Below are 27,815 nucleotides of genomic sequence, written 5' to 3'. Positions count from 1 at the left end.
TTATAAACAATATACTCTAGAAAGGGCAATATGTTCTATTAATGCTTTTTAAATTGACATGTGATTACTCTCCTTTTTAGAGCTGGGTATAAACAATTGAATTAGGAATTGGTACACTTAGGAACAACATCTTCCATGTTCCTAACAGAAACTGTTCTGCCTTAGTGTTCACTATGGGAATTGTGACTATAAGCTTTCAATTTTTGGTCAATCAAAATTAAAGGTAGACAAAAATCATCAAAAATAACCCCAACTGAGGAAAAACATCCTTAAGATAGCAAAAACTAGATTATCATAGTGAAAACAACTGTGAAGAAACTCTTAATGCTTCTTTTAACTTCACACACATATATCCTTGTATTAAGGGCAGACATTTTAAAAATCACAGAATTAGAGGTGGAAGGAGTTTTAAGAGCTTATTCATTTCAGCCCTTCACCTCCAGTGAGCCAATTGTTAATTTCCAATTTCCCATTTCACAGATGAAGCAAATGAAGCAACTCTTTTTCTGCTTCATCTCATGGCTTCCTCTATTTTGCCTTCTTTCTCAGGTGGACTTGCTCCAGTGGAGGTCCCTGGCAGCAGAATACTCATCTATTTTTTTCCTCTTTTTAAAAATGTTAATAGATTTAGGGGGTACAAGTTGAATTCTATTACATCTGTATAGTGTATAGTGAGAATACTCACCTTTGTGGTTATCAATCCCAGAAGAAAGAGTTTCTCTTTCCTAATAATTTTACCAATATTCCCAAAATTGTGTCTATTTGGCTTGATTTGGAATATTTATATGTCATATATGTAGGTATGTATATATATGTCACACATATATGTCACATTTGTGTGTATACATGTATCAATATATATCTCATGGGACACATGTATATGTGTCCCTTTTCTCTCTATTTGAAGAAGTCATGTGCATTCCTAGACTGACACAATTAGTAAGTGGTGGAGCTGCAATAAGTCAGTTTACTCAACCTCAGTCTCATCCTGTGTTCTGTGTGTTTCACCATAACTGGCCTGAGTCTCATCAGAACTATAAGGCAATAGTGAATTTCTTCTATTTTCTTTAACTTTGCCTTAGACTGCTCCTTGAATAATTTATAAGATATTACATTTGTTATAGTTTACATTTTTATGATCTATACATTTTTCTCTGAACCAACTTTAAATTTCTTGAGGTCTTCAACCATAGCTTATACATTTATTAAAATTCAATACTTTTTTGCACATAGCAGGCGCTTGATAAATATTTGCTTTTTGAGCCACCTGACTTGACACTGAAGCAGAGAATAGAATCTTCCACACAGAATATGAAAATAAGAAGGCAGCCAAACATGAGGCAGCATTAGAGGATAATGAGGAAAATGCCCAGCAGAACCATGCAATTCTTGGTCTTAAAGCAATTTAAACACATAAAATGTGCCAATGCAAACGTGTTCTTCTTTTTATGCTATAAAATACAGAAGACATTCCTAGAGATGGCGCATTTTGTGAAAGAAGATTCTTCATTCTGTCCCCAAACTGGAATACGTAAATGGGCAGAATGGATCCAGAATCAGAACATATTAGATGTACCAGGAATGAGTTTATTTGGGGGAGAGTTTCCATTTTTTATTAATTAGATATGATTTATAACCAGAAATTATAGACAAAAAGCTTTTAGATAATGAGAGAACATTTTGAAGAGTATATAATGATGACTTATGCAGTATCTTCAATCTAAAACTATAATTATACAACTTTAATCATTATTTTTTTATTGTAAAAAACCAAAATAAAAACAAAGGAGAATTTTTAAAAGACAACAGTATCACTTTTAATTTTTACATTGATGAAGTTATGTGTGTATTCTTTTTGAGTTTTTATTCTTTTATATATTTTTTTACATTTTTTAAATCATAGAACACATACAAGGCAAAAAACAACTTTTAAGTATTTTATCTTTAAGGATATCTAGGAAGAGCGGTAAAATATTTCTGAGTAAAGTGCAGTAAAAATAGGCTTTTGGTTTTTTATTTTTTGATAATTATTTTAACGAGTTAAATGGGAAATGAAATAGGATGGATGTGTGTTTCTTAAAATCCCGTCACATTCTTAATAACCATTACACTCTTAAAAGCTGCATGTGGGCTCTAGGGAATGCATTGATCAGATTGTTTTGGCTAACATTTAACAGTATGCAGATCATCTTTCTCAGACAATGTAATTTTCAATTTTGGCATGTCTTAATTTTACATTTTTGTAGTTAACAATAGTGTTGCCTTATAGACATAATATAAAAAGGATCAATGTCTGTAAAGTGTTGAATGAAGCATTAAAATAAAGATAAAATAGTAATATAAATACTACAATTCAAATAAAAAAACATAAATTATAACCAGGACATCATTGCAAATATATATTATAAATCTGTATGTGCTGTGACAAGCCTACAGATGACTTTGCACAAGTAGCCACAAAAAAAGAACTGGAAGTACAATAATACATGTATGAAAACTGGATTTTATTGAGTGGGTGATCTATTAAGGTTAGTCCCCAGTACACTGGCTTTTATTAATACACCACTTTTCTAAGTTTGATTTTGCATCATTGTTAAACAAAGCTCAGTCACCTCTCATCAATTGAGATTTTCTAAAGCAAACGCTAAACAATGGTTTCTAATTGATGAGGAACGTGAGCTCCAGGAGGGCAGGAGATTTTGTCTTTTGCTGTGCTGCATTCCTAATACCTAGCATGATGCCACAAGCTTAGTAATTATTCACTAAATATTTGTTAATAAATGAATGGATTTTTCATTAAATGTCTCATCAAAGAAAATTAAAATGACAAAGCTATCATTCAAAGTTATATCCCTTGTAGCAAAACTAGGTGTAAGTTAGTTTATTGCCTTAAAGCTTGCAGATTAGCTGAAAATGAGTGAGATATTATTGAGAGAAATTAGTAAGAGAAAGTAGAGGGAACAATTGGCAAAATTGTTTGATCAAATAACATTCTTAGGCCCTGCACACATCCATAGCATATGATGTTGAATATCAATTACTATCATGCATGCAGTGCAGCAATTCCGTGTTTTAACAAGACATATATGAGAGAGGCATACTCAGCAAATTAGTCTATCACTGGCAACTGACTGCAAGATTTGGGTAATTATTATTTTGTAAGCTGTGATATAGGCTGGACAAGATACACTGTGAACAAACGGATAGGCACAAGGTAGCTATGTGAGTATCTATAATAGGAAGGGTGTTGCAACAAGAATAAAAAGTTAAGCAGTCAGTATGCCTCCTGTTCTTGCTTTCATTGTTGAAAGAGTGAATATTTCAAATATGATCATTATGACCTCTAAATATACATCTCTTTACCATGTTTTATGTAAAAAAAGAGGCACAGGTGTAACACTCTCCTTTCCTACACCAAAGTATGCTGGTTATCAGGGGAAAGGTACTCACATGTTTTTGAAATGAGAAATAGGACACTGATAATACTAGACAATCATTTTAAGGGGCTTTCTCAAGGAATAGCTCACTACTATATTCAGTATCTAAAACAGACTAAACTTATTTCAGGGATAAAATATCATGATTTTTAATTTTAGAGTTATCAGGATTTCTTTAGAAGGTTGAACTATGGCACAAAAACTTCACTCTTGCTCAACACTTGAATTTCTTTTCTTGGAGAAAAAGATCAATGATACATTATAGGGAATATTTAAAAATAGCATCTAAAAATTGTGCCAGAATATGAAGAAATATCCAGCAGCTCTCAGAAAGTCCTGTTTGCTTCACAGGCTCTGCTCTGCTCATTGCAAGCCCAGTCACTAATTGGGTGACTTGCTGTGAAAAGAAAGACCTGGAACAATATTGCAGCTCTCTCTGGCTCCCATGTTATTGCCCTTGCCCTGGAATTTTCCCCCCTCTTCCCCTGCCCAGAAGATTGCCCAAACTGTGCATGAGTAAATCCTACCCTCTGAAAGCTGGGTTTATTTTCCAGTTCTACTCATCTGGGACAAGCTTCTGCAACAAGGCTACTTTCCCTTGGCTTATGCCCAGTGCCCTGGTAAGTGAGGTTCTACCCGATTTCAGCTTGCTGCTGTTCTTTGCACTGTATGGGATGGAAATGCTTTGACTTAACACCCACATGGAGGGTATTCAATGTCCTCCAAGATGTGAATTCCTACTGGCTTTTAGTTGCCTTTCCTGTCTAGCCTTATTATTTCAGAAGATGTTAATTATATTATTTTGTTCATACTAAATGTAGTCATCCAGATATTATTCAGAGGAAAACACTGGCTGGGTGCTATATCTGGTTACCTGGAATTTATTCCAATTATTGAAAACACAGAAGAAATGAAATAAAGGTCAGTCTACCCCTTATTATTAGTCAAAGACTTTTTAACATTTCATAGGAAATGATCCATAAGCCTTTTCAAGAATCCCTACTGACTTTATAGGAGATAAATTTATTGAATTTAGGAAAGACTTTTTTAGAAAGGGCTCCTAATTCCAACGCAAACTTTTGCTGCAATAATCCCAGTAATGGTCCACTTATTTGCAGTGTGCAAATTGTCTCTGATAGCTGCCTTTACCTTGGCATACACATTTGTGGATTGGGACTTGACCATCATGAAATTATCTCGAGTAATTTGAAGAGTTAGGCTGAGAGGACGGTACAGGCCAGTAAGAGTACTCCAGAGTCAGGGCCGACATTTAGATGGTCCACAATGGGACTACTGGGCCAATGGTTTATGGCTGTCATCCATTCTAACTGATTAATGTCTCTGTTGTGTTGTTAACACTGAGTATCCACATTTTGAATATCATCATTGCCTGTAATATATTCTTAAAGATTTCTAAGGCTTCGAATCATTTGATATGTTTTTCTAGATTAACAAAAGGAATCAATGCTGTTGAATTACCAGTACATGGTACCTGTAGACTTGTTTCTATCTCTACCTGAATTTCAAGATAGTCAAGGATGCTCCCCTGCCTCTGCCATCAGGCCCAGGTTGGCCTTTTCTAGATGCTGTGGATCTATACAGAATTGGGTTTTTAGTATAAAATTGAGGTCCTAGAATTAGTGCTATCTCAGGTTCAATGTGCAAGGCTTCATTATGACTAACTTCAAAGATTTATTCATGGATAACTAGAACAGAAACAATTTCAAAAAAGAATGCTCTCTTTTTAATTGAAAGATGGCTTTCTCATGCAGCTTTTCTAAGCTTTCACGTCAGCCAAAGAATGTGAGTCCCATGATAGAGGGGAAAAAAAAGGTCACCTTTTAAATGAATAAACATAGATTTTAAATTATTTTGTTAGAGTTATCATTTAAAGTTATATAGCGGGTATAAATCTCAATCTAAAAAAATTCAGGTTTGCAAGAAACACAGTTTTGTTTTTCCATTACTCAACCCAATTTCTATTTTAAGTTCTGATTTCACAAGCGGTGGCAAACACTTAATTGTAGTCAACTTGGCAGGAACTTCATCTCAATTGAGGGGGCTTACTTAGTATCAGGGTATCAGTGGAAGGAGATAAGGCATTTGATCCTTGCTCCTCCTCTACCATGCTGGCTCCTCTGAGATTTCTAATATGCATCTTTCCTCAATGTCAACAAGCCTCACAGATTGCTACTAGCATGAGTGAAATACAACTTCCCAGGGCTCTAACAAGGAAAAAGTTCTCTCTCTTAGCTTTCTGGCCCCATAGATAGATCCTGACATTTCAGATGCCCCTCTCCAAGGCTTGTGACAGAATAGGGTGAGAATAGGTCCTGTTCTCAGGGAACAACTAGCACCTAGGCTCTCATTACACTCCCTCCAACTTTCTTGTTCCCCTTCCAATCCAGGAAATTCATTTCTCATCTCTGTGAAAGGCAGTTTTACTGTTGTCTACACAAGCACTGTCCAATAGGAATATAATGTGAGCCACATATATAATTTGTATTTTTCCAGTAATCACATTAAAAAAGTAAAGGAACAGGTAAAATTAATGTTTAATGTCTTTTATTTAACTCAAAATATCCAAATATTATCATTTTAACATGTAATCAATATAAAAATTATTAATAAGATATTTTACATTTTTTTTACTAAGTCTGAAATCAGTGTATATTTTATACATACAGCATATCTCAATTTGGACTAGCCACATTTCAGCTGTTCAGTAGTCACATGTGGCTAGAGGTTATTGTATTGAACGGTGCAGATCTCAGGCTGGATTCTATTTTATTACTCCCCAAAAGGCTAGGCTTTTGAAACTCAAAGACCAAGAAAAGATTCCTTGTTTTTCTATATTCTGTTATATTTCTTTCCTGAAACAATGAGCAAAGACCAGCCTAAAGGAGGATATGTGTGATGCTGATGATGTGGGGTATAAGAGGAGAAAAGTGATAGGATAAAAGGAAATATTTGGAAAAACAACCTCTATAAAAATCAGTTAAAAATTTTAAAGTATTAGCCTGCTACAGTGAGTTTTTAAGAACACAAAAATAGTTATAAGATAGTTGGGAGTAAATTTGTTTGCTATGGGTTTAAAACAATTTCATTAGCTAAAAACTATAATAATATTGTGTACAGTATCACTGCTATGGTAACTGGAAAAAACAATGCAAATGCCTACAGTGCTATTATTGGGAATAAATCTTATTACTAGGATTAAGGCACAGATAAATTCCATTGGTAGTAAAATCCTGCAATAATATTGACAATTTTTACTTAAAAAAATCTGTAAAACCCAAAGATAAGAATTTTATCACCAGGAAAGATAATAATAATTCAAGCCTATGGTTGAATTTCATAGACTAGAACCTCCATTTTGGGGTTTCTGAAACAGTAACTAGAAAAGCTGCTTTATTGAAAATAATTTCTGTCATTTTCAAAACTGTCAAGGCAGACAAGATTTAAAGTTTTTGGATGGCATTTTCCACTTCTTTGTATTCTATCTTCATTTTAAGCTTGATGATATTTAAAGGCAAAATTAAAATTACTTTAAATGTTGAGTCTTCTGTTAAGTATTACTAAAACATTTATAAAATTTTGCAATCAACAACCTGGGTCAAATGGAGAGGACAATTAAAGTAAGTTGCATCCACAGGTCTATTACATGCAGATAAGGAGATGATAAATCAGGACCTGAGTGAACAGGGGATTAGAAAGGGGCAGAAACACAATGGGCAATCCTAGAAGAAGGAGGACCAGTAGAATATATGTGCTGGTAGGCAGGGGAAATGGGGGCCTTGAGAAAAAAGTAACTTCTAGCATGACAAGAGATCGCAGCTAATGTATGGCATGAGGAATGGTCATGAGGATTGTGGGTAAGTCAATTCTTAGTAATTATTGCAAAATCCTGAGGCTACATAAATTATTGGTGTTCTACTCTTTGTACCAACTGAGTTAATGGGAAAAGAATAATGTTAAATGTACTGTTTCAGAGTCTTTAGTCCTTGAGGTAGTGATGTTTGGTAATAAACCTCTAAATATCTAAATACTAAACAAATAAATATTGCCCAAGTATTCTTGAAGGTCTGTTTAGGTTTTTTCTTGCCTGTTTATGTTTGCTATCAAGCACAATAGCATTACCATTTCACTGTTTACTATGTGCCTGGCACTTTATGCACATATCTTCCATCTTCTCATCATGCCAGAAAGGTAGGGATGATTATTTGCTTTATAGAATAAGAAGCTGGGACTCAGAGAGGTTAAGTAATTTAAGAAGCTGTCCATCTGTTTCTGAAATTTTCCAAACAGAAACTGTAACTTTCAGGTACTATTAATAGTATTTAACAAAATCAGTACTCAGTTGGTATTCAGTAATTATCAGCTAAGCAGACCAAAAGATCTTAAGATAGTCTATATTTAAGCTTCTTCAATAAATTTAGTTAGTAGACAGGTTATTTAAAAAGTTATAGGCGGAAGAAGTAGCTACTTTGTGGGGCCTCCAGGAGACTGCCTAGGAACTTGAGTTAAGCAGCAGAACAACGTCAAGGTCTGCTCTTTATTCCTTGACTTATTCAGTAAACAGTTCTAACCTTGGTCTCTTCTTAACTACCTCGGTGTCTAGAATGAAAAAGAAGAGTTTATATGTAAGACATCTAAGAATTTACATCTTCTAAAAAAGAAGAGCTGTCTTATAAGAAACTATCAGTCTCTTGAAATTTTCCACAACTTGAGGAAGATTCCCTAGAGATCCTACTTACTTACTTATTTATTTATATATTTAATCTCTGTCACCCTGGCTGGTGTGCAGTGGCATCATCATAGCTCACTGCAATCTCATACTCCCAGGCTCAAGCAATTTCTTCTGTCTCTCCTTCCAAGTAGCTGGGAATACACACACGCCCCACCACGCCTAGCTAATTTTTATTTTTCTATTTTTTTTTTTGGAGACAGGGCCTCCCTATGTTACTCAAGCTGGTCTGGAACTCCTGGCCTCAAGCTATCTGGTCTCTGCCTTGCTAGGATTAGGGGGGTGAGCCACTGCACTCCTCCTCCTTTTTTTTTTTTTTTAAAAAAAAAGAAAGACAGTCATTGTTAAAATTCATTGCTTTTAAGATAATTTCTTTACAATAAAGTCTCTCTCTCTCTCTCCTTGAGTAAGGGAAAGACGATTAAAACAAACCAGGATGACCACATGAGAAAGTTGGAGAACTTATGAAGAACAGTAATAACCAGGGTGCAAAAACCTTCTGATCCTCATGTGGGTTGTTTGTGAAGGGCAACTTGGATGAAAATAATTTGTGATTATTTCTATAAATTAGCCATTAAAAAACTCCATACACTTAAAGCCTATTAATGACACAGAATATATTACCATATGAGATCATAATGGCTGTAGGTTGTAGTGACTTAGTAAACCACTTAGGAAGGATATCAGAGAACTCTAAGATGTATATAAAATAAGAATCAATATAATTATTATGTTTATCTTAATATTTTAGAATTAAGATTGTAGCAAAATAAGTGATATAACTATGCTCTCTTCTGTAAAATGTACAATGTGTTCTTGTGGTATTATTAATAGATCACTTTATTTACTGAAAGTGGAAATACAATTAGATACTGAATTCAAGCCTTCCATCTGTCTCCCCATCCCTCCTGATTATTCAATATCTCTCCCCTTTTCTCTTGCCCCTAATGTCTACAGATGTGCTCAAATCTCCCTCACCACTGCCCTCCCTTCCTGTCACTCAAAGAATCCTTCCCTAGATGGTAAAATCTTTCAAGCTACTTTGTCCATGCACACTGCTCTCCAACTTTAGAAAGATTTAGAATGACCCTTAATTTTTTCCAGTGTACATCTTGTTTTCTTTTCACATGTTAACTTCCCTCTCTTTTTCCAAAAAGAGCCCATTGCTTTTGGGTGCTCTTACTTCTCTGATCATTCCTTCTCAGTCTCTTTTCCACTTTACTGTGCTTATTCCTTAAATGTGAGGATTCCTGGTTGGGTTCCATAGCTCACCCCTGTAAACCTAACACTTTGGGAGGCTGAAGCAAGAGGATTGCCTGAGGCTAAGAGTTTGAGACCAGCCTGGGCAACATACCGAGATCCCAGTCTCTACAAAAAAATTTAAAAAATTAGTTGGGAGTGGTGGCCCACCCTGTAGTCCCAGCTACCCAGGAGACTGAGGCAGAAGGACCTCTTGAGCCCAGGAGTTTGAGGATGCAGTGAGCTATGATGAGGCCACTGCACTCCAGGCTGAGAAAGAGAGCAAGACCCTGTCTCAAAAAAAAAAAAAAAAAGTTAGGATTCCCTTGAAATTTCATCTTTGTTCTCTTTCTCTACACCAGACGGAGGTCTGTGAACCACCTAAAACTGAAAACAAATTTTTTTGTTATAGGACACTTTCTCCCCTTTGGGAAAGTGTCTATAACTTTCATAGTCTCAAAAAGGTCCTTGGCTCTTTTAACAAGGTTAATTTAAGCACCCCTGCCCTCACATTCTTTCTATTATTTCATTCTCTTTCTTTTTTTTTTTTTTTGCCTTTAGTCACCCTTTTTATATGCTAGCCACTCCCAAATCCATCCACAGTTCTTAACAGAGGAAACAGAGACCGACAATGCAAAGGAGAAACCAAGATTCAAAGGAATGTTGAAGAATCAGAACACGAAGAAATTGTACTGTAAACATTTTGGGTCCAGCTCAGTTTACTTAATACCCTTGAGGACCAACTGACTGAATATTGGACGGTGGGGGGAGAGAGGAAGGGGAGACGGAGGAGGGGGGTGATATGGGACTGGCAGGGTCATTACTTCAGTTTGTCAGGCGAAAATCCCAGGAGGAATTGGGTGAAAAAAAGTCTGTGTGTGCAAAAACCCTAGTTGCTAGTGGCGGAGGAGCAGGCGCACCCAGGTCCTAGGGTGGAGATGAGAGAACAGGATAGAAAACCACAGCAGCCGCACAGCCCACAGCTGCAGCAAAGCCAGCCCCAACCTCTGCTATCACCGTCAGAAACCAGAAAACCCCGCCCGGCACCCAGGGGCGCCTTTGACGGACAGCCATCTTTCGCAATCATCCTCCAGTTGACTGTAAACACTCCTTACTCCTCCCGCCTATCGTTTCCCTCTCCAAGCCAATCAGAGGAATGGGCGGGATTGTCCTTAGTGAGTTCCCATTTTTTTAAAAAGAAGGGTAGACCGTGCGCCGCGTTCCGAGTGAGGAAAAACACCTCCCGAGCTCTAGGGCTGGGGGGAGGCGGAGCCCCTCTGATGGGCACGCAAATCTGCCAATGAGCTGCCACAGTTGCGCTAAGGCCCGGCCGCCGAGGTGGGCGGGGCATGCGCGGGGCCCGGCCAATGGCGGCCGGGCGGACGGAGGTTGAGCCGCCGTGGGTAGGGTTAGTGTGAGAGGTGCGGCGGGGGAGGTAATGATGGTGGTGGCGGAGGAGGAAGGCGGGGGAGGGGGTGCTGGGCGCTGAGCTGCGGCTCTGGCACGGTTTGGTAGGGTGGGGGACGGTCGCGGGGCGATCTGTCAGGGAGGGGGCGGGCGTGAGGGGCGCCGTCCGCCTGAGGGGCTGCAGATTCCGGCTCCCGCGAGCGCCGTGGCTGGCTTGGCTGTTCCATGTGGCTCCGGCGGGGATGGAGGACTCGTTGGCGGCGGCGGCGGCTGCTGCTGCGGCGGCGACGGAGGAGCGGCTCTGAGGAGGGAAAGGGGCCAGACTCACCTCGACAGCGGGATTAGAGGTGTGAGGAGGGGGCGGGAGTGGACGAGCGGCGGGGCCGGGGCTCGGGGACCGGGCTGGGGTCTTCTGGCATCGTCCGGGTGACAGGGACCGCGGACTAGCCACCGCCTGCCTCTGCTGGGGGGCAGGGGTCTGGGCTCCGTGCGTGAGGAGACGAGCCTTGGCGGACTGTTCCCCTGAGGATGGGGGAGGGAGGCACTGCACCCCGCACAGTCCACTTGCCCGGCTGGTCATTGCTTCACGCCCAGGCAGGAGTTTCCATTTCCCTCTGGTTGGCAGCGAAGGTGAAGGGAAGCCCAAGTGGCCTGGAGCCGGGACATTGCTCTCCCTCTGCCTTGAGGTTTCCCTCCACTCCTCCTTCACCATCCATTTCTCCCGGCGAGTGAACAACAGCATTCCTCCTCGCTCCCTAATTTGTTCTAAGCACATATTGTGGGATTTGAGGCTATTAATTGTTGGCTGAAAAACAAAGTTTATTTAAAAATACTCCACTCCTCCCCCTGACTGGCGGTGGACATAAACCAGCATCCCTAGACTTTCCCGCTCTCCACGTCCTTCTGTGATGCTAGGAGGGGTAGGTAGGGCCCCGACTTACTGTCTCTCTTGATTGTTGTTGATGCTGATTACTTGATGTGTTGTTCCACATCTTCAGTGGGAATTGTAATTTCTTCTTTGGTGTCTTGCATTCTTAATGCTACTGGTTTTTAATGTTGGTGTTTTGCTTCATTGTTTGAAACGTGCAGAGAACTGGGGTGGTCTGTTGCAGCGTTATTTAACATGGGTAGTTAGTCACTTCTCATGCTTCTCTCATATTCTTTCTTGTTTTGTCTTTGTTTTGCTTTTCAGTCCTCCAGAATACACGTCATATAGCCCCTGAGGTGGCATGGTGATGTCTCCATGAGGAAACCTCCTCTCACTCATCCTGTCATGTATATCATACTGTTCTTGACTGAGCCATTCATCTAAGATGGGATTTACCCTGTGAAACAGGGAGAAGACTTACAGACCCCAAACTTCATTTCAAGTTATAGTTGAGTTCTTAGAAGTACAGGCATACATACAAGCTCCTTTGCTTTGGACCCTCTGCATTATTAAAGCTGCTGTATTGGTAACCCAGAACTGCTCCAGAGTATTGACTGATCATCATGGCTTCAGTCTGGAAGAGACTGCAGCGTGTGGGAAAACATGCATCCAAGTTCCAGTTTGTGGCCTCCTACCAGGAGCTGATGGTTGAGTGTACAAAGAAATGGTAAGATGTGCCTGGGGGTAGAGTTTGGTGTGCTATGGCCTAAAGTCACTGTGACCTAAACTCTTGAGTTTTCTGATAGCAGATTTACCTTTCTGTAGTCCACAAGTGTGTAGAAGCTGGGCGGGGTGCAGATTACTCTTACAAATACTGTGGTGTGCAATGTTGCTGTTGGTACTGCCCCTGTGGTTTTTAATTACTGTGCTTCATTATGGCTCAGAAGACTGTAACTATGAGAGCACACTAAGTATGGTAGATTTATGGTCTTGAGGTCATCATTCATCATTAGTGTTAGAATAATTTTGATTTTTATAATTTTAAGGAGACAAAGAATGGCTACTGAAATATTGTAAACATATACATTCATTTTAATATAATATATGCATACATTTTAATAGCGTTTTAATGTAGAAGTCTATGTTCTTGTAGGGTTGTGGTCATCTATTTTCTTTTTTCTTTTTTTTTTTTTTTCATTTTTCTTTGCTTAAGATAAAGAATTTTTCGTTATTTCATTAATGGAATGCCAGTCCATACAACCTTAGAAATTCTTTTGTTAAATGCTTAGTCAGGCAACTGTATTTTATTTTAATTGCCTAATGGGATACAATTCTTGGTCGGATTTAAGGAAGCAATTAGTAGTGCTGGTCTGTGATTTGTTTCTTTCCACTTGAACAAAGTAAATTTAGGGCTTTCTTTTCACTCTCCTGAATGATAAGCAACAGAAATTCTTATTTAGTGAGAGAAAAAAGATAATCTTAAGCAAATGGTCCTTTGGGTTTTGATTTATTGAGGCGATTAAGTAGTAGCACTGCAAAATAAGTCTATTTCTTTGTCCACAAGGACTGTAATCTCATGTCTGTAATAACTTCTTTTTAATATCCTTTTTCTTAGGTGAAAAAATACTTGCTCTATTCTAGAACTCTTATAGCATATTTGAATTTTATTTGGAAACTAGTTTCTGAATGCTTTTCTTTTGAACTTGTTAGGAAAGTTATTTTAAAATCAATTCAAGAAATTTACGCACTTGATTACCTACTTTATACCAGGCACTCTGGGTTTAGTGTCCAATATGACATAATCCTCACCCTCAAGGAGTTTACAGTCCAGTGTTAAGGACAGTCATGTAAATAAATTCACTGTGATAGGTGCAATAATGTAAATATATATGATGTAGGGATTTTAATCTGTCTCCATCCAGTTGGGTATCTTTAGGGACAGATTATTTAACTACTCTCTGATTAGGTGTCCATATCCACAATGATCATAATGGTACCACTTCATAGGAAGGGTAATTGTGAAGATTAAATGAGTTAATACATGTAAAATGCTTGGAACAGTGTCAGGGACATAGGAAGTGCCCAGTAAATGCCATTATGTACAAAGTTGGGATTGGGGAAAATAATCAACTCTTTAAGTATAGGAGGTGGGGTCTTGGGTTGACTTCCTGGGATCTGAGCTGGGTTTTGAAAGATTCATAGTACTGTCTAAGAAGCCAAGAAGAAGAAGTGAAGGACATTCTAGACTGTAGCAACAACCATGCAAAACCATGGAGGCATTAAATAACATGGAGTGTTCTGGAAATTCAAGCAGTGTAGTTTGATATTGTTGGGGCTTAAAGTGTAGGATGGAGATGTGCAGTGGGATACGAAGTTTGAGAGCCAGGCAGGACTCAAAATGTGGAAAGTTATGTGCTGTTATAAATGGCTTGGGCTTTATTCTGTGGGTGGTAGGGACATAGTGAAAGGTTTTGAGCAGAAGAGACATTAGATTTGCTATTGGAAAATCACCAGGACAACAGTAGAGTGAGGATCATAGTGGAAAGGGTGACTGGAAGCAGCGATTTTAGGGTAGCTGTTGTAGTAAACAAGGGGAGAAAAAAGGTATGGATGAGGCAGCAAAGGGAATGGAGAGAATTGCCTGGAGGAACACATAGAACACAGAATGTATAGGACTTGGTGGTCATTTCAATTGGAGATCAGGGGAGGATGGGGATGAGGGAGAAGAAAAGGTCTAGATTGACATCCACGTTTCTGCGTTGGAAGACTGAGTGTATTATTTAACTGAGATAGGGGAATACATGTGGAAGGTCCTGATTATAAGTATTTCTTAACTTGGCGGTATACTGGGAGCATCAATTTTAAGATGGTTAAATTTGAATCTCTTTTCTTAAGGTAAATAGAACATATCAGGTGATTTATGAGTTAGAAAATCAGTTTCTTCCTCACAATTTGCAACATCCATGGAATGTTTTCCCTTTGAGCTTTTAACAATTTAAATTATTAATTTTTAAATAACAATTTAAGTTATTGCTACTGTGTCCCAAGGTGAATGCAACAGTGAAAATTTAACTTGATTACAATTGAATAGCGGGTATGATTAATTTTAGGGATGGCCATTTTGGTACCTCTATTAGATTAGATCTTATGATAGGATCTGGACTTAACACTAGAAGCGTTTGGATGTTCTCCTAGAATTTTCAGACATATAGTTCTAAATATTTTGAATTTTTCTTGCATTCGTTTACAAATATAATTTAACACATTGACTGCCACACTAGAAAAAAATTTTTTTCCTTGGGGCCATTGTGTTTTATTATGAAAATAGAATAAAAACTTCAAAAACAAAACGATCCTTTCTAATTTACTGAAAAATTTCTTATTTTTTATTGTGTTCTGTGTGTGAGTTATATGCAACTTGAAAAATAGTTCACGTGGCTCCCAAGGTGAAGAGACATGTGAGTTACATGTGCTTCATGAGGCCCCAGGCTCAAAACTAGCATGAGTGAAATACAACTCACATGGCAGTTAATGTGTTAAAGCTAACAAGGTAATAATATCCATAGAATAACGTATCTGTCTGAAGTACTGGAATTTTATTTATAAGTGGGTCTTTCAATAGAGCTTTAAAATATTTTTATTATATAAAACTTTGTTGTAATTATTTTTAGTTAGTTGTCCTTTTGCTTAGGGTCCTTGGATATATATTAGGCCCAATTTATACCCTTACATCTAATAGTTTTCTTTTTTCTTGTGTGTATTTTTTTTCCATTCCTCATTTTGATCCTTTTGAGAAGTCTTAAATTATTGGATATGTGTGTGTGCTCAATTAGAATCTATTTAAAGGACATAAGAATAAAAACAGACTTGAGCACTTAGTAAGAACATGTTTTTACCATTTACTTTTACGTTTTAGGTATTATTTTGAGAGTATGGCAGAATAAAAGGAGAGGAAGGAAATCTAGAGATGCTGATTAAATAAAAGGAAAGACGCATCAGTAATAGCATTGAAGATAAATTGCAAGTGTTAAGATAAGAAAATAGATCTGGTATAAAAAGAACAGTTTGTATTCCATTGGGATTACCTTTGGAGGCACCCTGTGTACATAGGTGCCATTTCCTTTTCGAACCTTGCTCCTTAAAGTGTTTTCTGAGCACCAGGAGCATTTGCAATGCCTGGAACCTGTAAGAACTGCTGATTCTCAAGCCCTGCCATAGAACTACTGAATCAGAATCGGCATTTTGACAGGATCCACAGTATGCATATTTGAGTTTAAGAATCAGTATTTTAATATAGTATTTTTGGTCTTACCAAGTACCCATTCTTGACTCCAAGATAAAGTATATTAAAAATATACTGACATATGCTGACTTCTACATGAATTTGAAACAAAGGATTGAAGATGGTAGATAGGAAGGGATTCTGGAAAGGAATAGTATGTTGATGGAAGAGGTTAGTGGTAATCAAGGGTATGGTTTCCAAGGGAGAATGTGTTGTTTCTGTGGCCAGGGAGATGAGAAACATTTCCCATTTCTCATTGACACAGTGCATGACCCTGGACATGACAGATAACAGGATGAAGGTAGGGGTTTAAGGATCCATTTTTTTTTTTTTTTTTAGGTATCAAGGCCATTAACAAACTCATAATACCTTACCCTTGAACAAGAATGGATCCTGTAGATGAGAGGATTTGAGATTTCTGCTTTCACAAACTACTTCTCTTTATTGTTTTATAATATTTTGCCTTTGTCCTGGCTGATATGGAGTGTGTTTCTTTACTTCAACAGGGTCCACTTCCTGATTCTTTCAGGGTACAGTGGTTCTGGAACTTAGGTTAGGAACAAAAACTGGAATAGATTTATTCATCTGAGAGAAAAACAGTATAACATGAGGTCCTATTCCTCATTGCTCCTTGATTGTTACATGAAGGGACTGTAGCAAATTTGGAGATGGTAAGGGTTTATACTCCCCAATCTTATTGTTGTCCTTGGGTCATTTAATTATTAATCTTGGTTTAACTCATGTAGGCATTGGCAAGTGGTAAGACTGGCCTCTGGAGATGAGTTTGAAAGAAAGAGACTGTACTGTCATTTCTCTCTTAGTTTACTTCCTCTGCTGTTCTTTTATCACCTGCCAGGCCTTTAGATTTCCGAGAGAAATCTTTACTATATGAGTTCTCAAAGGCCATACAGGTGTTTAAGGAAATTGCTCAAAAGTTGGCAAGTTGTGATTATGACGATAATTTAACTAGGTTGCAGAATTAAATTTTGGTAAGAGCTCTCTAATATATGATATGAGCCATTATGTATGAACATGTATTATATTTTGCATTTATGTGTCTCCATTATCTACACATATGAATATATTTTATCTATGTGTTTATCTTTCTTCCATCTAATTCTTAGTTATGGTAGGAGGACTAAAAGTATTGAAAGTGCTATAAACTTTTCCCAAAAGTCATATATTTATTTGTTTCTGATTTTTCTATGTCATATAAGAATTCCTTTCTCTTGTCTTAAAATTTAATTTTAATTATAATCTATATTTTAAGTAGGTGATACAATCACATGGTTCAAAACTCTAGGGATACAAAAAGGTATATATATATATCCCTGGAAGTAACTCCTTATTTTGTCCATTATTTCATACATCTTTGCAAATCTTGTGACTTCAGGATTTGAAAAGTAAAAAAAGTAGCTCTTTACAGAGTTTAAGTTTGTGACAGTGGCCTATTGGATAAAATATAAACTCCTTAATCTGATGTTGCAGGCTCTCTGTAACTGATCCCAGTTTAATTTTCCCATTGGACATTAGAAGGCTATGTGTACTTTAATTGTTAACTTGACTTTATGAAAGCCAAATTATATTGAGAAGTATTCATTTTAGATCCAATTCTTTGGGTGACTTAAGCAACAATTTCTCTGTTGACTATCTAATGGAGTGATACAGAGGTATGTGAACCTTATAAAGAAACTTTTGAAATAATTTTTTAAAAAAAGAAAAAAGAATTAGATGGAAACAAACTTTGGTGTGTTTTGTGGAATATGAACTGTCATAAGTAAAAGTGGGAGTTAGGTATGTTAGTTAGGAGGCTATTGCAATAGTCCAAGCAGCAAAGTGGGAGATGGTGAGAAATAGTTAGATATATGTGGGTAATACACACACACCCACACACGCCCTTCACACCCACTCACACACCCACTATCATATTTTATTGAGGTATAATTTACACTTTTGCATGCAGTAAAATGCATCTATTTTAAGTGTATAGTTCAATGAATTTTGACAAATGTATGTACCCATGTTACTGGAAAATCAGTTTTTTGAAGGTATAGTTGACAGGACTTACTGTTTAATTAGAGATGATCTAAAGTAAGAGATGCATCAATAATGACTATAGGTTTTTGGCCTGAGCAACCAGGTGAATGTAATATTAATCACAGGGATGGGGGAACACTTCCAGAAGAAAAAGTTTGGTGTGAGGGAGAAACAAGAATTCTGTTTTGCTTTTCTTAAAGTTTGGGACATTCAGATGGAGACCTTACTCAAGCAGTTAATTATAAAAGTCTCAAACTCAGGGGAGAGAAGAGGTTGGAGCCTCTTAGTATGTACCTGTAACCCCACGGTTAGAAGTGCTACCTACATACTACAATTGAGAAGAGGACTGTGAGGACTGAACCTTGAGGCACTTCTACACAGAGAGGTGAGGAAGAAGAGGGGGAGCCAACAAAGGAGACTGAAAACAAGCAGTAGTGAGGTAGGAGGAAAGTTAGGAGAGCCTGTTTTCCAAGACACAGTTGCAAAAAATGTATCAAGAAGGGAATGTTTGGCTGTGTCAAATACTGTTGAGAGATTGAGCAAGATGGTCAGTGGATTTGGCAAGGTGGAAAGAGCTGATGATTTTGAGGAATGGTATCAATGGAGTGCTGGGGGTGAAAGCTTGATTAAATTGGGTTAGAGGAAAGGAAGTGGTCATAGTGAGTTTAGGTGATATTCTTGGAAAATTGTGCTACAAAACTGAGAACTAGGTAGCAGCTGGAGAGAGACAGGGTTCAAGATATATTTTTTGCTTGGCAGATACTGCAGCGTGTTTGAATGCTGATGGAAATGCTTGGTAGAGAAGGAAAAACCCGTGATGTGGTGGGAGAGGAGGTAACCTAAGGAGAAAAGTCTCTGAGTAAGAGAAAGAGAAGAGGATCCAGTACACAGGTGGAAAGGTTAAGCTTAAGTAGAAGCAGAGACAATTCATTGTTATGAGTAGAGAAGGTGCAACATGGGTAGAAAAGCAGGTAGGTTGGTAGATTTGGTGGGGGAGGATGTGGACATACTGTTTTCTCTGGGAAATAATATAAGAGATCATCAGCTGAGAGGAAGGTGACAGAGTTGATGAAGGATTGAGAGAAGGTGTATGAAATTGTCAAAGTGTGAGAAAGAAGTTTCTAGGGAAATGTGGGAGGATTGCTGGGTAGTGCTGAGTACCTTCTTAACTTTGTGATCATAAATTTAAAGTGACTGCAACCAGCCAGTTTGCATATTTTAATCCAACTTTGTTCAGTACTTGGGTACAGAGTGGAATAGGCAGAGTTATATTTGACCAAGATTGGATTTTGTCAGGAATTTATAACTGAAAGAAATACGGACAAGGAAATTGAGAGCAAATATACAGGAGTGGTTATAGTATGAATCATGGAATGAATATAAGCTGTAAAAGAAGGAAGATAAGGACATGAAAGGTAGAATAGGCAGTGAAAAAGTAAAGAGAATAATGCTTTCAAGTATTTAAAGAGGTTGAAGAATTGTTGGGGTTGGGATACCAGAGTCAGTGAGCTGGAAAGATGGGAGGTGGAAGCCAGAGTGAGATGATTAGTTGTGGAGGATGTGGTTAATGTTATGACAAGATATAGGTGGTGTCTCCTTGGATCACATATGCTTATGAGTTTAAAAAAATGAGCACATATCCCAATATATTTTTAACTAAAATGCTATATACGTTGAATATGAGCACACCTTAATGTACTTTAAAAAAAATAAAATTATGTGGAATTTCTTCCTGTATTTGAATGGATCATCTTTTGCATCTTCCAGGTACTCATATTCCTCTTTAGAGACGGTAGCTATTAGTATGTGACCATGACAGTTGGTGTCTGAGATAGAATGGAGGAAAAGATTTTTGGAAGTAAAAGGGTGTCAAGGAATTTAGAGGCCAACGTATGGGACAAATTATCCATGTGGCTCTTGAAGTTGCCAAGAATAATGGGAGGAGAAATGTTTAAGACAGGGAGTCATTTGCTAAAATCTTTAATGTATGAGGAAAGAGATGGGGCAGAAGGATAGATGACAGCAAAATCGAGGTAAGCTAAGAAAGGTATTGTTGCCTAGTTTCTAGGCTTGCTTCTAGAGGTTAGGTTGCAGTACTTACTGTGTTGCAAGTTATGTGAATCTTGAACACCTTCCTTGAAATAAAATAAGGCAGTCTTATTTTCTATGTTGTGAATTGTCAAAGTCTTATTGTTCATAATTTTATATTAGTGTCTTATAGACTGATTTTTTAAAAAAATTGGAATTGTTACATGTAGTGTTTGATCCAGAGTTTAAGTGTTTATTCCATGTAAAGTACAGCTTTACAAAATTCAATTGTGTTGGGTTCTTTAAGGAATGTAGCAGAGCCCCTTTATGCCACAATAGGATATTGCTGTGTTTACATCACGCTTGCCTTGGCACATGACTCAATATGCCTCTAGATCAAGAGTTGGCAAACTCTGTCTTACTTCAAGCTGACTCTTTTGTAATTAAAGTTTTATTGGAATACAGCCATTTTCACTTGTTTATATATTGTCAATGGTGGGTTTTATACTACAATGGTAGAGTTAAGTAGTTGCTACTTAGATTGGGTGGCTGCAGAGTTTAAAATATTTACTGACTGGCCCTTTAAGAAAATGTTTGCTGACCCCTACTCTAAATCATTGAAGTTACTGCAGCTAGTGTTTAGGGAATCTACAGTCTAGTACCTTTGTGTCTCCTCTATGTTCAACCTTTAAACCATTGTTTTAGTTTTACTGTAGTCTAACTACATAAACAACAGAGGAGAGAAGAGCCCATTCATTGTTCCTGTTTTCCAACCCTAAAGAAAGAAACTTTAGAATAGCTCTGGGGAACATTAAGGTCTGTGTATGTACCAAATATATATTTTCTGGCTATGTGACCTCCCGCAAATTACCACTTAGCACTTCATCTATAAAATGGAGATGGTAATAATAGTGCCTTCAGCATAGTGTTGTTTTAACGATTAAGTGAGATAATACCTATAATAAAGGGATTAGAACAGTGTCTGACATATAGTAGGCACTCAGTAAATGTTACCCATTGTTATTATTATCTTTATGTGTTGATCTAACCAATGAGTGATGAAGAGATCTAGAGAGAAGGGGTAGAGTAGGTGAAAAGAAGACTGAAAATATAACCTGAACATTTAGGAGTGTTAGGGAAAGATGAACTCGCACAGGAGGTTGGAGTGACCAGAGAGGTAGGAGCAAACCAGGGAGCATGCTAGTAGATGTGCAGTGCCCAAGAGAGCTAAGTTTTGACAATACTTTGGCTTTTGGGGAGAGGAACTACATATTTTTGCTTCCCTAGCGAAATCAATTCATACGGTTTTATAACTTTCTTTTTTATAATCATTTTAAGTAAGTATAGGACTAAGGAAACTAAATTCCTCCAAAATAGAATGAATTTGCTGGCACTTGGGTATGTGTATCTGTGTGTGTGTATGTCCTTTCATAACAATTTGTGATATTTATGATGTATTTTTTTGACAGTTTTTTTTAAAAAAATTTTTTCCTGTCATAATTTTTTTTAATGAACCTAGGGAGTAAGTTGTATCTTTTTGTAGTACAAAAGAAGAAAATATAAGAAAAATGTAATTTTCTTACATTATTTTGCTGTCAAGTCTTAGTTTACATATTTTAAAGGTTGCTTTTTAAAATGAAATTTTAAGGGATTATATGAAGAAGTTCTCTTATGATTTAGTTTAGTTTCACATTAGTTTTGCAATTAAAAGGCTCAAGGAACTAAGTTAAATTTAGGCATTTCTAGAAATGTACTATTGATGCATCAAATGTGTTTGTTCTAATTTTGTGGGAAATTTCAACAAAAGAGCCACTGAAGTTGTTCACTGTATGATATAAAAATAGTTCAGTGTGCTAAAGGAAAAATTGCACAAAGCATTTTGAACTGAATGCTCAATAGGGGTGTTCTTATACTGCATCAGGACTTTTGCATATTTGTTAAAAGGAGTAGAACTGAGTTTGTGAAATGGGGACAGTGAAATTACTGTAGGATGTCATTATATATGGTATTTGTCTTATTGGTCACTGTTACAGTGATATTTTTAGGTAGCTTTGCTAATAGTCATCTAAAGATTTTCTTTGGTAAGTTTGATTTACTGAATTTCCTGGTTTTAGTTATCCCAGTATTACTATTTTGAAGATAGTTTTAATAAAATATAAAAACCTATAAGGCTGGGCCTGGTGGCCCATACCTGTAATTTAGCAGTCTGGGAAGCTGAGGCAGGGGATCGCTTGAGGTCAGGAGTTCGAGACCAGCCTGAGCAAAAGCAAGACCCTTTCTCCACAAAAAAATAGAAAAAATTAGCTGGGTGTGGGGGTGGGTGCCTGTAGTCCCAGGTACCTGGGAGGCTGAGGAAGGAGGATTGATTAAACACAGGAGTTTGAGGTTGCAGTGAGCTATGATGACGCCACTGTACTACAGGCTGGGCAACAGAGCAAGACCCTGTTTCAAAGCAAAACAAAACAAACAAAAACCAAAATCTTATAAAGATTGGCTTTAACTCAAAGAAGATATCGCTTTAAAAGTTGATACCCTGCCTATATCCAAAAGAGTTTGTCAGCTTAAGAATTTAAAATAACACTATGTTGACTAATTTAGGGATATAAATAGAACAGTGATAGTCTTAGAGGAGCAGAGAGAGTACATATTATCAATACTAGGCACTTGAGAGGAGTGAGTTGCTACCATTGGACACTGGATTTGGTTCTGAGTTAACTAGCAGCTGAGGCAAAAAGAGAAGCACACTGGCTCATGTAAGAGACCTTCTGGCTAAAGAAAGTATATAAATTTGTTTGCAGAGACTTTTCTTAGAACTTAATCCAAAAAAGATTTTTATTATAAAAAAGTATATGATGTTGGATAAAATCTCCAACTACAAAAGATGCAGAACTACTGTTAAATTGGATAATATTTATGTCGACCCTTTACGAAGACCCTTTATGAGAGAATCTGGCTGAGGAGCCAAATTTTCTGATCATCCAATTTAAACTAAGAGTACAACTTGGAAAATTAAGAAGAATTGATATTTAACATAAATAATCTAGTTCTGTGCTGTCCAATACAGGGGCAACTAACTATATGTGGCTATTTATATCTAAATTTAAATTAATTTACATTTAATTTAATTTAAAGTTCAGTTCTTCAGTTACAGTAGCTACATTTCAAGTGCTCACTAGCCATATGTGAGGGGGCTACCAGCTACATTTCAAGGGGCTCACTAGCCCCTCACTAGGGACTACCATCTTGGACAGTGCAAATATGGAACATTTCCATCATCACAAAAGGTTTTGTTGCACAGTGCTGATTTAGCTGTTGTTTCCCAAACTGACTAATATTTAGAATTGCTGGGGTGCTTTGCAGTTATGGAGATTTCCACGTCCCTTAGAAGATCTTGATTCTGTAGGTCTGGGATGATACTGGCAAATTTGTCATTTTAGAAGTTTGTAGGTTGCTTAAGAACATCAAGTTAGGTTTTAGAACTCCACATTTGATTCTCTAATATCTGTCAGAAGCAAAGCTTTGGCAGATGCTGGATGACAATTCCTATTGATACTCAGAAATATCTATTGAGTTAAAATTTTGTTTTTTTTTTTTTTTTTTTGAGACAGAGTCTCACTCTGTTGCCCAGGCTAGAGTGAGTGCCGTGGCGTCAGCCTAGCTCACAGCAACCTCAAACTCCTGAGCTCAAGCGATCCTCCTGTCTCAGCCTCCCGAGTAGCTGGGACTACAGGCATGCACCACCATGCCCGGCTAATTTTTTCTGTATATATTTTTAGCTGTCCATATAATTTCTTTCTATTTGTTTAGTAGAGATTGGGTCTCGCTCTTGCTCAGGCTGGTCTCGAACTCCTGAGCTCAAAGGATCCGCCCACCTCGGCCTCCCAGAGAGCTAGGATTACAGGCGTGAGCCACCGCGCCCGGCCGAGTTAAAATTTTGAATTGAATATTCTTCCAGTGGTTCAGCTAATTTGTGAGATTATATATTTTTTAAGTTAAATATGAGAGCAATGTGTTTTAGCTATGCCACATATACAGCTGTCAAATTTATATAAACACTTGGACAGATTCATTCATTCATTTAAAGACAAGACTAGTTTGTTCTCCTCTATATAGGCAAAGACTGTTGAGGGATAGCTAAAGGTAGAGTAATATTTTTTTAAGAAAAGTTTTGAATCTTATCAAGTACTTGCATTTTTATTGTACTTCAAGCAACATTACTAGATCTGCTTATTTTTTATGCTGAAGTATGCCTTAACTTTCACTTTGATTTTTTTCTGTTGCCACTGCCTTGGTTCCATCCTTTGCTATCTTTTGCCAAGGCCTATGGTTTCCAAAATGTGCCAAGGAGCCTAGAGGCACTGCAGAGAACTCCCAGGGGTGCCAAGAGATGCTGAAAAGTTTTGACGGAAACATAGCAGTATCTGTCGGAAACCACATAAACTATACTCAGCCTTCCGTATCTGTGGGTTCCACGTCTGTGGATTCAACCAACTGTGGGTGGAAAATAATTCAGAAAAAAAACTGTGTCTATACTGAACATGTGCAGACTTTTTTCCTTGTCATTATTCCCTAAACAATACAGTATAACAGCTATTTACATAGCATTTACATTGTATTAGGTATTATAAGTAATCTAGAGATGCTTTAAAGCAGTGGTCCGCAACGTTTTTTGGCACCAGGGACCAGTTTCATGGAAGATAGTTTTCCCATGGATGGGGGGTTTGGGGGGGTGATTCAAGCGCAATGCATTTATTGTACAAGCAAACCTCTCTGCTAATGATAATCTGTATTTGCAGCCGCTCCCCACCCCAGCAGCATCACTGCCTCAGCTCCACCTCACGTTGTTAGGCATTGGATTCTCACAAGAAACGCACAACCTAGATCCCTCTCACGTGCAGTTTACAGTTGGGTTCATGCTCCTATGAGAATCTAATGCCACCACTGATCTGACAGGAGGTGGAGTTCAGGAGGTGATGCAAGCAAAGGGAAGTGGATGTAAATACAGATGAAGCTTGGCTTGCTTGCCCGCTGCTCACCTCCTGCTATTCAGCCTGTTCCTAACAGGCCACCCACTAGTACCCAGGTTGGCAACTAGGGTTAGGGACCACAGTTGCTTTAAAGCATACCGGAGGATGTGCATGGGTTATGTGCAAACACTATATCATTTTATATCAGGGACTTGAGCATCCCCAGATTTTGGTATCCTTGGGAGGTCCTGGAACCAATCCCCCACAGGTACCAAGGGACAACTGTACTAGCTTGAAGTAGTGCAGTCTCAAAATTAGATTGCTACATTCCTTTCAATGATACCATAATTTTGCAAAGCTGGGTTTTGGGTAGTTGCTGTGACAAAAAGCAGGTATCAAGTGAAAATCTATGTGGAACAGGAAATGAGGGAGGCAGTCTCCAATGTGATTCTCAGGTATGAGAAGTTGTGCAGTGTTCAACACAAGTGCTAAGTTTTTAGGATATATATCCTTCTTAAGTTGTTTGTACCTGAATATTTAATAAACAGAATGGTTAGGTATTTCTTTTGGCCTGGGGTGGAGGAGTCTGTGAAAAAATTACCAACTCTTAAGGGCCTTATAAACCCAGAAGGTTTAGGAACTTCTAGTGTAGGCTTTTTTGATAGCCCTTAATGCTTTCCTACCCTCTTCTGATTGTTTGCCTATACTACTGCCGTAATTATCCTTCTACAATGAACCTTCTGTATGTAGTTCCTCTTTGTTTATCGGGTATACTTAGTATGATAATTTAACGTTTTGAATATGTCCTTATTTTATTTTACTAGTCTTCTACCATTTCTCTTAAGATTCTGAAATCTTGTTTACCACATGCAAATATTCTCTCTCAAGCTTTATCTTTAATTCTTCTCTTTCCCTCTCCAAAAATAATTAAATGCAGAGCTATATAAATAAAACCATATCTCAAAGTTAAACTTAATTGAAACTGGATTTATTCATGCAATAAGTGGGTCTAGAAATCAAGTTTATGGTTCAGCTTTAATTTGAAGAGTACTCTAATTTATAAAATAACTTTTAAAATTTATTTATTTTAAAAACTTTTATTGAAATAATTATAAGTTTACAGAAGAGTTGCAAATGTAGTATAGAGAGTTCTTATATACCTGTTACCCAGCTTCCTTTGGGTAAAATTCAGGTAAATAAATTTACAATTGCCATTTATCAAAACTAAGAGATGAATGTTAGTGCAATACTATTAAGCAAACTACAGATTTCCTCGGATTTCACCAGTTTTTTCACTAATATCCTTTTTCTGTCCAAGGATATAATCCAGTATAGCACATTACATTTAGTTGTCCTATTTCCTTAATCTCCTCCATTCTGTGACGATTTTTCAGTCTTGTTTTTCTTGACCTCGATAATTTTGCAGAGTACTGATTAGGTATTTTATAGAAGGTCCCTGAAATTGGGTTTGTTTAATATTTTTTAAATGATTAGACTGAGGTTACAGAATTTTGGGAAGATACTACAGAGGTAACACATAGTATTAGAGAGCATGTAATATCAACATGACTTATCACTGGTGATATTCACCTTTATCACTTAGTCTGTGGAGTTTCTACACTCTAAAGTGACTATTTTACCCTTCCGTACTCTATTCATTAGAAACCAGTCACTAAATGCAACATACACTCATGGAGAGGCGAATTAAATTCCATCTCCTGGAAGAAGTATCAACTGGAAGTAGAAGTATCAAAGAGTTTGTGAACATGTGTTAAAACTACCACAGGACTAATTAACTTTTAGAGAGAAATACTTTGAGGTTATGTAACTATCTTGCCATTATTTAATCTATAGACCTAATTCAAATTTCTCTAATAATCCCAAGAATTCTGTTTACAGCAAAAGAAGAATTTTTTTTCCCCCTAGACGAGGATCTAATCCAGGGTCATATGTTATATTTAGTCATCACATCTCTGTGAACTCCTTAGAGTTCCTCAGTTTTTGTTCTGACACTTGACACTTTTTAAGTGTCAATTGACCTTGACACTTTTGAAGAATTTTTCTCAGTTGAGTTTATTTGATATTTACTTATGATTAGGTTCAGGTTATGAATTTTTGGCAAGAATACCAAAGTGTTGTTGTGCACTCACTGCATCATATCAGGAGTCACAGTGATTGGTCCCATTATTCTTATTCTTATTATTTATTTTTGAGACAGAGTCTTGCTTTGTTGCCTGGGCTAGAGTGCAGTATGTCTTTATAGCTCACAGCAACCTCAAAGTCCTGGGCTCAATCAATCCTCTTACCTCAGCCTCCCGAATAGCTGGGACTACAGGTGGGGGCCACCACGCCCAACTAATTTTGTATTTTTTGTAGAGATGGGGTTTCACTTTTGCTCAGGCTGGTCTTGAACTCCTGACCTCAAGCAATCCTCCTGCCTCAGCCTCCCAAAGTGCTAGGATTACAGGGATGAGCCACCATGCCTGGCTAGATTGGTCCCATTATTAATGATGTTAATTTTTTTTTTTTTTTTATTGAGACAGAGTCTCACTCTGTTGCCTGGGCTAGAGTGCCATGGTGTCAGCCTAGCTCACAGCAACCTCAAACTCCTGGGCTCAAGCAATCCAACTGCCTCAGCCTCCCGAGTAGCTGGGACTATAGGCATGCACCACCATGCCTGGCTAATTTTTCTATATATATTTTTAGCTGTCCATATAATTTCTTTCTATTTTTAGTAGAGACGGGGTCTTGCTCTTGCTCAGGCTGGTCTCGAACTCCTAAGCTCAAACGATCCTCCCACCTC

At 37.6% G+C, this 27,815-nt stretch overlaps 1 protein-coding gene across 13 annotated transcripts in view; it reads left to right on the top strand.

The window, feature by feature from the left end:
* The first annotated feature begins 10,744 nt into the window (after positions 1-10,744).
* Positions 10,745-27,815, top strand: part of EHBP1 (EH domain binding protein 1) — a 322,545-nt gene continuing 305,474 nt past the window's right edge. For 5 of the 13 annotated variants that reach the window (XM_069494652.1, XM_069494649.1, XM_069494647.1 and 2 more), the window contains exons 1-2: positions 10,835-11,177; positions 12,023-12,425. In XM_069494652.1, coding sequence (XP_069350753.1) covers positions 12,322-12,425 — 104 coding nt within the window. In that variant the 5' untranslated portion in view covers positions 10,835-11,177; positions 12,023-12,321. The other 8 variants (XM_069494648.1, XM_069494646.1, XM_069494643.1 and 5 more) reach the window with 4 other exon arrangements.

This window comes from Eulemur rufifrons, chromosome 19 (genome assembly GCF_041146395.1).
Source record: "Eulemur rufifrons isolate Redbay chromosome 19, OSU_ERuf_1, whole genome shotgun sequence".
In the NCBI taxonomy this organism is placed as follows: Eukaryota; Metazoa; Chordata; class Mammalia; order Primates; family Lemuridae; genus Eulemur; species Eulemur rufifrons.
This window is presented reverse-complemented; position numbering and strand designations above follow the sequence as displayed.